Consider the following 15,484-nt stretch of genomic DNA (forward strand, 5'->3'; position numbering starts at 1 on the left):
GCAATATTCTGTTGTGTTATTTCACAAGTAACTAGAATATTTGTCAACCCAATATGATTTCCTTGTCCAAATGAACCAAGTGTAAAAGTAAATGTGTATCAAAACCTGAAATTATTCAAACTCATGCATTCTTCAAGCTTGCATGATTAATATTGGTAATATTTCTTTTTAGCTCTGACACATTGTTTTCATGGCAACTAGACAGTGCTGAAGAGACAAAATATTTAGCAACTAAAAAAAAAAAAAAAAATCTTTAAAGTATGTGCTTGTACCAAATACCAGTTAAGTCACTGCTTCAGACTAGCACTTAATCAGATCCTTGTATTACAGTGTTGTGCTCAGCTGCTTTCCAGAGATAAACTAAAAGAAGGAGAGCTTAGAGGTCTACCCTTTGGAAAGGCAGATAAATTTCTGAATGCCGAGTGAAATACTGAGCAATATTCAAATACTTATTTTAAAAAGCTGAAAAGTAATTCAGCCTTTCCTTCTGCTTGCCTATGTTTTTTAAGCTTGAAACAGAGTTTAGAATAAAAATATTACAGAGACAGTCAACCAACGTCTTAACAGAACTATCAGGAAGTGAATGTGGCTGACTTTTGATGCACAAGTTGGGAAGTAAGTTTCGACCCCTTCATTGTGCTGCACATTCATAAGAATTAGGTAAAAAACTGTCTTATAAGGAATAATGCTTAGCTAAACTGCACTTTGCAAAACAAGTATAGACCATTTGATACTTATAAAAGAAAATATCCAAGCAGTGCTCTAAGGCAATCAAGAACCCAGTAGAAACGCTGTAACTAGTGCAGCGAATGTTACATTTGCATCTCTTAGTTTCTACTTGTGATTTACAAAGTTTCAGTTGTATGGAATTTCCCTTCAATTAAGCTCGTGAACTGTTGTAAACACTCATTTCCAAGGGAGTCCCTTCTTTGTTAAGATGATGAGGCTACTGCCCTTGTCAGATACTGGACTATACCAAGCACTATTGAAAGATCACCAGACATCTGGGCTACAAATCCACGACAAACTAAAACCCCCTCGTTATTCTCTAAGTTCTAATGACAAATACAATCACAAAACAAATCTAAAACAGATTTACTTTTTTTGATAATGATTATGCATTCTAGTAAACAAATACAATAAAACAAGCAATACCCTTTTAAGATATTACTTCATAAGCACAGAACTCCGTATTTTACTCCAAACCTGGGAGTATTAACATGCAATTTTATCATAACTACAAGATGATAGAGACCCTCACAAATGACACAGTTGGGGAAGATGGCACAATCTTGCAATGGCTTTTATTTACCTTTCTTTAAATAACACCAAGCACAGCGATGAACATGATTATGAGTTTTAAAGACTGTACTTACAAAACAGAGTTTTTTAAGGGATAACTTACAGGGTTATCAGTAGATTCATCAGCCAACTGTAAACCAAAGTAATCTCTCTCTGTCAAATCAAGATGCTTGAAGACTACGTCCAAGAGAACTTGGCCCTGATTGTGTTTCTGCAGAGAAAAAATACAGATCTTTTCTTTAATCAATAAATATATATAACTGGACACACAGACTTCAGGCAGGTAGAGCACATAGAAATTCTTTCAGACGTGCTCTAGCAGCACTTTTTTAAATATCACAAAGTGTATCCCAGCAGCACTATTTTTAAATGAGCTTCGTCTCTTTTTGAAACATATGTAAGGCAATCATTTTTCTCCTCTGTCATTTTCTGACAGTAAGAACTTCTCACTTCTCAGCTAGCTACATGATTATTTCTGAAAGCCTTTCATTAGCCAAATTTTATATTTAAAAGGAGAACAGAAAAGGAAAAAAAAGGTCAGGAATTAACAAAGAACTTGGTGCAAACAAGAATCTTGTTTGGGTCACTGAATTCAAATGTACAGGTCTATACAAAATATCCGTCAGGATCTGAAAATCTATTCCTGACTTTAAATGAACCAGCGTATGGAAAATGTTTCCAAGTTTAATGGCAGAGACAGCTGAAACAGCCAAATATCTAACCAAGAAATATGATTTACATACGTTCTAAGATAGCACTAAATGAATTAATTCAAAACAACTGAGTAGCAGTAACACTTCTTTTCAGAGTCAAGTGAACAAACTTGATTTCTACTACAGGGACAAATGTTACCCATAAAACAATATAAAAAGAATCTGTAATTGTTAGTTCCTAGCAATTTTTTGCCTAACCTGGAAATACTGCCAACATAGTAACTGAAACTCGAAGTGTGTCATTATGACAGGACTAGATAAATACATTTGGTGAAATCTGAAGGGAGTTTCCCAAAGAAGTTAAAAGTGTCATAGCATCTTGAAATACAAAAGACAAGCAAAATTCTGCAAGAACTGTCAAACAAGAAGAAATGTGAAAGAGATGATTGATACATTTTCCACCCAGATTTTCTATTTTTCTGTCACCAAGCAGAGAAGCTTCTAATAATCTTCTAGGTGCCAGGTATTATTGCAGCTACAGGGGATTTGATACATCTTGCCTTGTTTACTGTAGGCAGTAAGAATAATTTTAGAGTTTTAGAACAAAAACCCTGCTGTTCTGCTCTCAAAGGACCCTGCTTTGCATAGAGATTACATAACAGTTTACCTTTATAGCTGTTGAAATGGAAGTATGTAGTTAAAAGATCAAGATAATGTTGCAAGAATTCCATTAATATCCATACAAGAGAAAAATCTACAAATCTACCTTCAGACATCTGTTAACATCTAAGAGCAACCTACCAAAATTAACTTTTTTTATTCAGATGAAATGACACTGAATTCAGCTGAAGTTTAATGAAGTATTAGAGGCAGTTATTCGAGCCTAAAAACTCCAAGAAGCATAATTTATTTCATAATAATAAAAAAGTAGAGAATAATTATCCACAAATTATGTTTGAAGTTCATCTCATGAGGACAATCATACCCATAACTCTGCATATATCTTTAAGTTGAAATTACATAAGGCATCTATTCCAGGTCCCATATAAATCTGGCTAAATTGAAGTGACCTAAGAATTCCTGTATTTACTAATTTTTTTTAATGGTACAGAAAAAATGTCTTCCAAAATGTAGGAGCACCATTGTTAAGAAGTCCACCACTGAAAAATTTACTTTACAAATTACTAAAAACAAGCAAAGAGAAAAAAAAAAACAGATGGTAACACAATAAATGTACTACAGCATATATGCATAAGGCATTTTTTATATACAATCCAAATATAGTCACTTTAATTTTTACTAAATTAGGAGTTTCTGTTATATTTTGAAAGAAACCAATAATCAGTACAGTTTTTACAGCAAATAAAGCTAATTTTAAAATTACATAGCAACACTAATTGCCTCTTGGCATTTTTCCCACGTAGACTTAAATAAGAACACAAACTAAGAACTTATAACAGTAACTACCAGAAAATGGGAGATGTCTGGAACCTAAATTTGGCCTTGCAATTACCACAGCTGACATGTTACTTCCTCTAACAGCATGCAGATACCATCTCTGTAGCTTTTTTCCAATCTAATCCAGCCAATGTATACTGTTTCTTAAAAACCTGAACAAATGTTTCCTAATGAAAAAGCTTAGAATTGGCTGATCAGTTTGAATTAAGAAACACAGAACATCATTCCACAACCACAAGGAAAGTATTTTTCCTGCAACTGAGCAGCAAATTTGGTAAGAGAAGATGGGTTTCAACATGAAGCATTTGTTTGGATCACAATGTTTTACTTAGTGCAAAATAAAGATAAGCATCTAGCAAAACCAGACCTTAGCTTAACCCATCTCTGATATTTATGTAATGATGTTGCAGCTTGCCAAAGCAGGTGAAGGCCACAAGTCTGCTTGTTGAGAAAGATCCAAAATACTTGTAATACTATCATAACATTGAATAGCTGCTCAAAAATATAAAAAGTATGAAAGCAAGTTTAAATATCTAATATTTTTAAAATAAAAAAGCAAACCAAATAAATGTGGATGAGCATAATAAGAAACTTGCTTTGTTGCTACTGATATTGTTAAGTTAAACATTACTTCCTCATAAAACAAGAAATAATGAAAACACATATGAAAAATGGGAACTATCTAAGACAAAAGCACAGGAGTTAGACACAGAAATATCTATTTTTTTTTTTCTGAATTGAAGAATTAGAGGGTTATATGCACTTACTAGTCATTACTGGAGGCAGAATGTCTCACAAATTTTGGCCTCTTAGGACAAATTTGACATAGGTACTAGACATCAATACACTAACTGCATTTTATGAACTGTTTATCATTGAGTATCATTAGATATATACAGATTAATTTTAAATTGCAAAATGACTGTCACTTGTTCACAAACAAGTGTGAAAATTTAGGCAGACACCTGCAGGGTTACACATTACACAGGTCTGATGCCTGCTTACCAACTCCCACCCTCTTCTCAGTCCCCATTACTGACACTCTGGTTTTGCTGCTGCCATCAGAACTGGCTGCACCCACAGCCAACACCACAAGACATTGCTACTGTGTCACCCAAAAAAATCTATGATTTCTGATGCCAGAAGAAGGGGATGACAGGTTCTGGGTTTTCCTGGAGAGGGTCACAGCTCTGCTGCTCACAAGTTTGTGGGAGGCTGTGCTGCTCCTTCACTACTGGCAACACAAACCCTTTCCCTCACACCTGCCCACAATCCCTGGGTTCATGCTCCAGGAGGTACATTCCCAAACACTGCACAACTGTCTCCTTACCTTCTACAATTCATGCCTTTTTTTTTTTTTTTTTTTTTTTTTTTTTTTTTTTTTTTTTTTTTTTTTGTCAAAGGAAAAAGGGCAAGCATCAAAGTAATGCTGAAGATTAAATTACTAAAAATTATTAAAAAACTAAAAACATCTAAAATTACAGAGGTGTGGTATGGGGTTTTTTGTTTGGTTTGTTCCTTTCTTGATTGCTTTGACTTATTTTACAGGTTTTTACATTTTGCTTCCATCAGAGTGTAAATTCATTAAGTTTGAAGTTCTGGGATAGTAAAGGCTCCAAACTGAAACATTTGTCCATGACAATTAGCCTTTCTCACAGAACAACTCACCCCATCTACCTTGACATACCGGCTTTCAGGGAATGTAAGTAAGCCAGCCTGCATGGAAAAGATGTAATTTTAGGAATTTAAACAAGTAATTAAAACAAATTAAAGTAATTTGATCTTGAAGAAACAGTTTTACGGTAATGCAAATCACTCTGATCATGTTGTTTACTCACATAAGCCTTCTTTCTTCCAGCTACATGTTCTACTGAAATCTGCTTTTCAGGATGGAAGGAAGATTTCTTAATTTGGTAAGCAGAGCATTTTAGAGAATGGGTTTGTACTTCTCAAACACAGACACAGGTTAATTCCAACTGATTCTTCTGCCTGGAACCAATGCAGCCTTTCTCTGGCTACAATCCATGGGGATTATCTGGTTTGATTTGTTACACTCTCTACAAGGTAAGGCTTAGCACAAAGCTTTTTTTTTTCTGATCAATGGAAAGGGCTGGATGAATTGTGAATTTAGAACATCACATAAATTACCAAGAGACATTGTCTGTGATCAGCACTTTTGCTGTTCGAGAAGAACTAGCATTTGAGTACATTTTTATTAGCACACCACTGCAGCCTCCAGATGATTTTTACAATCATTAGCATGCAGAATACCAATCACCAGCAATCACCAGCAGAAAAAAAAAAGGTGCTAATTTATTTGATGTTATCTTTGTTCTTCCTATTATGAAAACAAGTCCATAAATATTTATGGCTAAGTATAGTGTCAACCACAATAAAGTAAACCAAAGCTATAAAACCTGAGAACCTGTATGGCATGTAGGTTACACTTGCTACAAATGAATACTTTATTACTCCCTATTTGTGAAAAAACAGATTGAGGCTAAGACATGAGATCAAGATGTTCAGCACCAAGGAACTTTTTATTCCCTAGACTCAGTTTTAATAGACAAACTTGCAGGCTGATCTGTATAAGCAGTAAAGCACGATCCATCCAAGTAAAATATTTAGTACACTAGGGAGGTGGTAAGAACATATTACATAATTTTTTTCTTGGGAGAGACAGAACAGACATTTGAGGGTTTATAGCTGGTGTTTCTGCTTTTCTGAGAGGCACCAGTATCCTCTAAAAATGTACAGCTTTTGAATACCTAGATTAGAAAGAAGCACATCTCCCATACCTACTGCCCAACAATTATTTCTTATTCTTTCTTATTTTTACTTTCTTCATAACAAAAAAACACAAGACAGATACTTTAATGGAAAACTCATGCACCTGAGAGCAAAGATAACAACATTTACAATTTCTTATGCACTCCTAATGCTTTATATCCAACTACATTTTGCACATATTGCTTTTTGGCAGGCAGTATAGACTGGGAAACTGTTACCAAGGATGAGAAGTTAAGAGAAAAAATTATCCCAGAAGGGAAAGGAGCCTTGATGATAATAAATTAAAGTCTTTAAAAATCTGTCCCTCAGCTCCATCATCCAAAATTCCCACACTTTGGTACTCAGAAGTCTGGGAAAATTAACTATTTTTTGAATGAACTACAAAAATGCCTCAAGAGAATATCCTAAACCCTTCCATCTTGACTGACACATCTAAAACAAATAACCACCAGATCCACCTCTGAACCTTAAGCCTCTGGATGCTGGATCCATGCAAGTTTTTGCCAGAAAACAGGTTTCTTGTGATCAGCAGCTGCAGGCTCTAACCACTGATTACAGAACAGAAAAAGGCAATCCCTCTCTCAAATCTTCCCTAAAACATTCAAATATATCAATATCCTTGCTGAACACTGAGTATCAGAATTCAATATAATTACAGAGCATTAGAACTTCTTCAAATAGTCTGAATTAGATTTGTCCACATAGATTTGACAATTGCTTCACTTTCTCCCCCATTTCCCATCTGAAGTCCCACAGCCTTATTTGATACTCCTACACTCCATTTGCTGAAGCTCAATTTCCTTCTGAAAAATTTTAATTATTATGCCACTTGGTAACTTTCACCATCACATTATTCAGCCTTTCTCTATATAAGTCATCAATTCTGTAGCTTTTAAAGTAAAAGCAGAGTTCTACTACCACAGGAAAACCTACAGCTTCTTTCCTGTTGAGTTCTGGTTCTTCTCACACACAGATGACTTTAAATGCTTTAATGTTTTCTTGTGAGGTCCTTGCCTATTTTTCATGGGGTTTTTTTTAGCTCAGGAATTGAAAGAAAGGGTTGCACTTGTGTAACATATACACAATATCATGAACATTTTTATTAAAAAATGGGATGAATAACCTATTTTAAATTCCAGGTTCATGTGTAAAAGTTGTTGATTTTTTCCATTAACAGTTCTCAGTATTCAGCAACCAGCTTTCTATTTTCCTTCCTGTCATTTTCATTCGTGTAGTAGAAGGTGGTGAGCTTAAGTGAGGGAAATCACAGAACAATAGTATTATCTGAGGAAAGCAAAGAGCAGGGAGATACTCTAAGATGGCAGCTGTGACCAAGTATAACCATACAGGTGATTGAACACATACAGCTATGGGAAGATTTCCCACTCCACCTTACTCGTGCTCAAAGTATAAAAATCAGAATACAGCAGAACAAAAGCTGCATTCAACTCAATGGCAAAACTGTCCTCCATTTCGACTGGACAACTTTAATCCATGAAGAGAATTACTAGAAATAAATAATGCTTCATACACTGGATTTTGAAATGAAGATGTGTTAGTATGACAGAGGATGCCAGAATGACTAAGTTCCCAGTAACTGTGCACACGTGTACAAGCATGCCTGCCTGAAGACAACTTCCCCTTTTATTCTCTACTTAACACTGTCTGAAAGTCAAACTTCAGCCATACAAATGCAGAAAAGGAAAGCAAGCTCGGGATATTGATCTGCAATAAGCCAGATATTGATTTGCAGTAAGACCATTACTTACATTAACTCTGAAAGCTTGTACAGTGTTATCCAGGAGAAGAATGTTGCAGACCACCTCCGTATGCTGCCTGTCTCGTGCCAGCTCAGATGCTCGGACATTGTAGGTTCTGCCAGCAGGCAATCGGAAACGTGCGGTCATTACTGTCCACACAGGGTCTGCAGGCAAAACCAACAGAAAATTTAAAAAGAGCCAAAAAATGCAAGAATGTCTCACTTCAAAGAAAGGTAAAAACACATCAAGTCCATTACTTAAAAACTCCATTACAGACAAAGGAAAAGGGAATACTAAATTTACAGAAGCCAATAAGAAAGTAATGCCTTACAAGTTACAACACAACCTTATACCAAAATACTCAGTCCTTTACTTTCTGCCCATTGTCCACACCCTCCCTATTTTAAGGTTGTTTTGTGGGTTTGCTGTTTTCTCGTTGGGTTTTTTGTTTGTTTTTAAAGATTCACAACAATATTTTCAATTCAAAAAGCATTGTAATTGCTAGGCATTATGGCAACTAGCTTCCTGATATTAGATGCAATTAAGTAACTAATTTCAGTGCAAAACAGCAAAAAATGCTTACATAAAAAGCTTTATGGAGAAAAAGAAAACAGCAAACAAACAAGACTTCGATGCATTATTCTGCAAGACCTGTGCCTTCACTGTAAAATCACAAAATATGAGAATGTACGGTGGTAACAAAAACATTAGCATTGTTTCTTCCTCCCCCCTTTTTTTTACATTACAACATGAATAGTTTAATGTTTGTCAAACTACTGAATCTTCTGTCCATGTCAATTTGATTTGATTTAGTTTGGGAGCACAAACAATTCTCATCCTCTCAGCAAGCAACCATGACCATCACAAGTGTACGCCCTGTGCTGAGAGCTGATAAATAAAATGCAAGAATGGACTTCCACTTTTCAAATCTAAGATGCTGGTGATTATCATCCAGACCCAGCCCAGCAAAGTCCTTATGTGCCCACCTGAAGCTATCAGCTCTATCCAATGATACCAGCTACTTTCTCAAGTGCCTCATAGGATCAGGGCCTGTAATTCACTTAATTACACACTCAGCAAACTATTTCTACATCCTTTGACAAGGGCGTAAGCAAACAGAAAGTTTCATAACTTAAGTAGAGAATATATTGAGACATAAAATTAAAATACTCTAAGAGTAGCAAAAGAACACGGGTACATTCAAAACCGAAAATAAAGTGATAGATTTTCCTGATCTTGCATAAGATTATGAAGCCTTCAAACACATCTACATATTAATTTCATATTTGTGGAGGGGAACGGGAGCATATGATGACAATAAAAAAAAAAAAAAGGAGAATTTAGCAGAGGACAGCAAAGGTTCCAGCAGTGATTAGAGAGCTTGCATGGATCATAAGAGGTATCCATGCTCCAATATACATAAATGAAGAGGGAAGGGTAAGAAATGAAAGATCAACCCCTCCTAAATAGCTGGTAACTTTGATACATAGGCTCTCATGGGAAAGCCTTGGAATACCAAGAACCAAGCTGGGACTCTGCAGTTCAATCCTCTTTCCACTGCCTGCAGACAACCTCCTGAGCAACTGCCCTAAAAATCCCTTAGGTATTTTGCTTTTCTAGATCACATCTTCAGCTCTTTAAGTATGACCACACACCTGAGACATACAAAACTCTGCTTGATGAACATCCATCCTTGCAAAATGCTTGTTTTGACTTACTCAGCATTTTCAGATTAACTAGTACTTGCTTCCTCACCTGACAGCTTTTTTATTTTGGCTACTCAGTCACTGGCTTCAGAACTGAAATGCTGTATTCATGCAGAACTACAGCAAGTTTATTTTTGTTTTGCTAAACCAACATGACAAACTGAATGATACAGATACCAGATAAAGCCACCAGCTGCTAAATTTATGACTATGTCTTAATGACAAATTAATGAAAAATTGTGTCACAAACATTAAAACTCTCAAGTAAACCCTAAAAACAAGGTCCATCTGACAACTCCTCATGTAGAGGCTGCTTCTGCTATACCTTCTACAGACCTCAACAATAAAAAGCAGGAGAAAACCTTTAAACACCGAAGAGGAATTGTACCTCCATACCAGTGATCCCAGCCAACCACGTAACATTTCACAAACAGTGTTTTGCCACACAGACACAATCTACAAGCCTTACAAGTCATAATGGCATAAAGGTTGGCATTATCAGTGCAGCCACACAACTGACAGCTACAGCCAAAATTTTAGGATGGTATTTGCTGCTGAGCTGAAACTAAGAAGGTTTCAGGAAAGCACACAATTTGATTAAAACCAGTTTCTCCACAGCATAGAAACAACCCCTTGGCAGGTGTAATATACAAGGATTTGGAAAAGTAACAAATGAACCAAGAAACAGGGAGTGTAATCTTCAGAGTGCTTTTCCACAAACACAAACACTAGTGCACAAAGGATTGTTCAGCTTTCAAATTTAAGTACTGCAGTCCTCACAAATGCATTTGGTAGTGAGCTAGGAGAGTAACTCAACAAAGCATGGTTTTGCAGCAGAGGGGGAAAAAAGCACTTTTTAAAAACTAGAAAACTATCTTAAAACCATAATGTTTTAAGAGAAGAAAAAGGTGTCACCTTTTCTCCTGTTCTTTCCTCTATTTTTGTCATATTTGCTGATCAAGACAAGACCAGCAATACTTTTTCCTTCCTCACCACTGCCTTAAACTAGACAGAAAACTGGGTTTCAGACAGCAACAAATCCGTAAGAGTGAGCAAAGAGAAAATCATCCCTCAGTGACCCTCAAAATCCTTTATCGCCACGAAGCCATTGAGTCTGTCCCTTCAACAGACCCAGCCTGCAGATCTATCAAGGTTCTTGCTGTAACACAAATCATCTTTGCTCCAGCCAAACAAAAAATATTGCATAGTTACAGACAATGACTGGATTTTTCTCAATGTACATAAATGAAATTATCAAATTCAAGAAAGAAGCACTGCATTATGAGTTTGCTACGGAAACAGGAGCAGCTATATTGGGTCAGAAAAACAGTTCATGCAGCTTGCAGAGCGGAAGGGCCATGCCTTCTCCACTCTCTTTAGGGAAGAAACAAACAAAGAGGACACACACACTTTTCTCAAGCTGTTCCAATCTGGAGTTTAGCATCTTCACAGTGGCAGGCTCATAGTCCCACCATGCTGGACATCAGTCATTCATGAATGTTTTCTTCATGGACTTAAGAAACTATGTTTTGTACTTTCAAATTATGCAATGAAACATTATGTTCTATGTCCCATATAAAATATACAGTAGTTGGAACCACCATCTCATAGGAGACAAGTTTCTTGCATGAAACTAAGAGGTTTTTGCAACATAGAACACAGTTTTACAAGTATAATGACTCAAATCCTGAAATGCACCTACAAAATGGAAATAAACAGCCATGAAACCAATAGAGAAGAAGGTGACAAAAGACTGTCTTCTGCAAGCCACATTCCAAGTTAATCTTTCCCTGTATGTCAGCACAAAAACTATGGAAGAAAGTAGGGAATATGTTAAAACACCCTCACCATCACATGCACTTTCAAAAATACTCCTCCTTCTAAGACCTGCCAGGGCTATTACAGGGAACTGCTTTGTGGCCAATCATGTGCACACAACCCATATTTAAACCTCTATCAGCACATGTACACTTAACAAAAAGGACGAACTTGTTAAGCACAGATAGACCCTGCAATTACTGGTTTTACTGACACACTTGTTTTACAACATAATTGGCCCCAAACTGTACCCATATCATCTTTGTGACTTCTTTCTTTCAGAAATACATACACCAAGAAAACAGATAGTATTATGTCTCCCAGACACATATTGCCGTTCTTGCTATATATTTTGAAAACTTAATAACAGTGAGATGGCTATATATATAAAGTCACACATTACAGCTGATTTCCTAACAAATATTGATATATAAAATCAGAAAATCTGACTGAAATTCAGCTACGCTCATTGCATACTTCTGCAACAAAATATTATAGCTAACATTAGCATGGAACAGAGGACTGCTTTAAGCTCCAAAGTAAAATCTGCATCCCCAAAAGAAATAGGAGTAAAAACAAAAGCTGAGACTTCAGCAAAAAACCAGTTTGAGAACATCTGGCTTAAACAGCAGGTTAACTTAAGCAAGGTACTACTGTGCATGCATATCCATGTCAAGGGCAGTGTCACGGCCACTAAATGCTAAAATATTTTTCTACATGCAAGTGGATTATTTAAACTGGACTTAATCTTCACATATGATGAAGGATTTCTGCTTATATTTTTTCAACATCTTCTGGTAAGCATGTAATACTTATGTGAATTAACAATCTAAATAACATGCTGCTACAGCAAGTGGAGGAGGACAGAACTCGTGAAAAGTAACTCCACTTACCTCTCAGGTCTGTGGAGGGAGTAAGTTGTACATTTCCTGCCTCAGCTCAGGTTTCAAGTGGTGAAGCAATTCCAGGGAGTGTTCCCTATCAAAGGGCAGAACATTCCTGCAATACTGGCTTGGTTAGGGCACTAAAGAGCACACAGAAGCTTCACAAGTGAATTTTCGGCATCCTTTATTCTTTTATGTAAATGTATACAGTATAACAACAATTTGCTTGGGTTTACAGTAAACTAACTGATTTTAAGCAGCTTAATAAATAAGCAGTTGGTTAAGCAGGTAATTAACTGAAATTTAATTTATCCAAGAGTGCAGCCAATTTGCTGACTTGATGCAAACTTTCTTTAAAAGAACTCTTGATGTAATGTACAGAGAAACAACCACCTTAACACATTACTGTATGCACATGTGCATGCAAGAACATGAGAAATTTCATTTTTCATGGCTCGTCTAAGACAGCTAAAGAAGCTCACGCATTGCCAGATTTCCATTTGTTTAGGAGCTTGTAGTTTAGCAACCCAGAAGGCATGGATTTGCACTGTGGCCCACTTGCTCATTTGGGTCCAACACAGTAGATGAATTTCTTAGAAGAAGTAGGAAAGTAGGTCAGACTCATGGAAGACCCATGTCCTTATAACATGATGCAGCTTGAATATATTAAGTAAAATGCAGACCCCATCATTACTAAAATTATCCAGACAACTTAGTTATATATATATAAAACAAAAAAAAAAAAACCCCTTTTAAAACTACAAAGACAATTATGAAGGTTTAAACAGAATAGCACAACATATTGGAATTCAGACAAACACTGAGATACACCTAGAGTCAATCTTCATAGTGGCTTACTGAAAACACCTTAATGACACTACATTCAGTGTTTCAATCCAAACTAGTTTGAAAATGCTAAACATTAGCTGTCATGCACTTTTCTGAGGGAATTCCACATTAAATCCAAAGAAAAGGTTCTTGTCTCTCAAAAATTTGTTTTGAAAGCCTTCAGCAATTCTGATGCAGTACACAGCTTCAGGACATTGCTTATAAATGAAAGCAGAGCAGAAATGCATTTTCATTTAAGTGAATCGACCCATGCACTACAATCCTGAAATTGTTCCAGCAAGAGGTGGACTCGATGATCCTTGTAGGTACCTCCCAACTCAGGATAGTCTAAGATTCTGTGATTCCTTCCTGCTTTATGCTGACCAAATAGTGGAAATTATCTAGCATTCATTAAAGTTCATATGTAAACACTGGCTTATTTCACTTTGCAGTCACCAGGTGCAAGGATTCCAGAAAGACTTCTAGCCAGGCAACAGCATCATTAATGATTCCAGGCTCTATCAAACCCTTTTGTTTCATTTCTAAGTTTATTTAATATCAGTTATATATAAATTAACTACATTCATTCTACTTAAGGAAGATAATACACTCCTGAAAAGTTATCATATGGACACTTATTAAACTTTTCCTAAAACTTCACTGGAAAAGAGGGATTATCACATCTTTACTGTTGACTAACTGGGACAATTACTCTGACCATACAATGTAACTACAGCCACTGGTTCTTCTGTGCTACTACATTCCTAGACAGTTGTGGGAAGAGCAAAAGGAGATATGCCTTTGGAAGCTAGGAAGCTCAAGCTCCCAAAACTTCCACTACTTCTTTCCACTGGTGGATAACCAGATTGCACTCTTTAGCCTGGTACCTGCATGGGGCTGGCAGCTCCCAGACTCCAAACTCTCCTGCTCCTGGGTCAGGGATTCCTGCATCCTTCCTTACAGCCTGGCACTGAGCAGTCTCCACACTTCCTGTGCAAAACAGTACACAAGTTGAGCTGATTTGCAGCTGCTTCTATATGTTCCTCCAAGATCTCTACTATCTGCAGACACTGAGCTGCTTGAGCAAATCCTTCATGGATGCCAGAAGTATAAAACAGTAAAGGAAAATCCTACTTCACTTCTGAAAGTCAGCAAGAGAAACATACTCATGTTCTCCTCAAAAATCCATTATCTCACCTGCATTTCAATGCATAAGCTACTCTTACATCCTCCTTTTCCATATCCTCAATCATAAGAAGAGCCAAATCTAACAAAAAAAGCATTAGTACTTAATGTATATATGACCCTTTCTGAAAATATTGGACCAAAACTTCAACAGCTGAGAGAAAAGAAGGTGAATTTAGCCCCTCTCCTCCACCATCAGCTTCTCCTACACATGAACCAGTAGCAGAGAACTAATTTAATATTCTAGCCACTTACTCAGATAAATTTCTAAACCTGTTAATGCATCTCATGAAAATGAGGGTTTCATGGGGTTGGCTGTGGATCAGTGCAGTCTTGATGCCTAAATTAATAGGCATTATCAGTTTAAAAATTACTTGAGGATTTTTTTTCAAACTAAGACCTCCTTGAATAATGCTTTTTATCTACTTCTCTGAAATGGAATTTCAAATTTGAACAACTGCTGTGTGATATCAAGCAAGATTCTCACTGTTATAATCAAATAATTACTGATAGAGACAAAGGTTAAAGATGAAACACCTTGCTCTGTCACGCCCAGATTTTCATACTTTCTAACATAAAAATAATGAGTGTTCAATCACTCTACATAGGATCTGTTAGAGACAGCTGGAGGCTGTAACCAGAACACAGCAAATTAGTGAGACAGTACTGTAGCACGTTACTGTTTTCTCTGAAAAATAAACTATTTGGACAATTTGACAACTCCCTTCCTTGCTCCTCCCTGCCACAAGAAGGGCACAGCTAACAGAGAAGTCTATTACAAATGACACTTCTATCTAATTAAATGTCAATACTCATTATGCTTGAACTGCATGCACCACACTCACAAAAAAGCCTCTCAAATTCAGCTGATCCCTTCCTCTGAGTTGGAAGCAGGACAGTATAGGAAGACTGGTATCTGCTTTGCTTTGCCCCAGTATGCAACATTTCAGGAAACACATAACAGCAAGATAAAATTCATTAGTTAGAGATTACAATGCCTACTGGCAGTTTAGGAGCAATATCAATAAATAAAAGAGTTCTTAGAAATCACTCTATCAACACTGACCATTATTTTGAACCAAAAGCCTCTATGTCCTCCC

At 36.5% G+C, this 15,484-nt stretch overlaps 1 protein-coding gene across 4 annotated transcripts in view; it reads right to left on the reverse strand.

The window, feature by feature from the left end:
* The window catches only part of PTPN4 (protein tyrosine phosphatase non-receptor type 4), a 103,112-nt gene that overhangs the window by 56,429 nt on the left and 31,199 nt on the right, over positions 1–15,484 (reverse strand). For 3 of the 4 annotated variants that reach the window (XR_003946267.2, XM_018911382.3, XM_050977101.1), the window contains exons 2-3: positions 7,973–8,127; positions 1,406–1,513 (exon numbers count right to left, since the gene is read on the reverse strand). Coding sequence is in view for 3 of the 4 variants with exons in the window: in XM_018911382.3 (XP_018766927.1) it covers positions 1,406–1,513; positions 7,973–8,127 (263 nt within the window). In the remaining variant the exon portion in view is untranslated. Of the gene's footprint in view, positions 1–1,405; positions 1,514–7,972; positions 8,128–12,380; positions 12,466–14,086; positions 14,242–15,484 lie in introns of those variants that run through there. The other variant, XM_050977100.1, reaches the window with a different exon arrangement.

The sequence above is a fragment of the Serinus canaria genome, chromosome 7 (genome assembly GCF_022539315.1).
Source record: "Serinus canaria isolate serCan28SL12 chromosome 7, serCan2020, whole genome shotgun sequence".
Classification (NCBI taxonomy): domain Eukaryota; kingdom Metazoa; phylum Chordata; class Aves; order Passeriformes; family Fringillidae; genus Serinus; species Serinus canaria.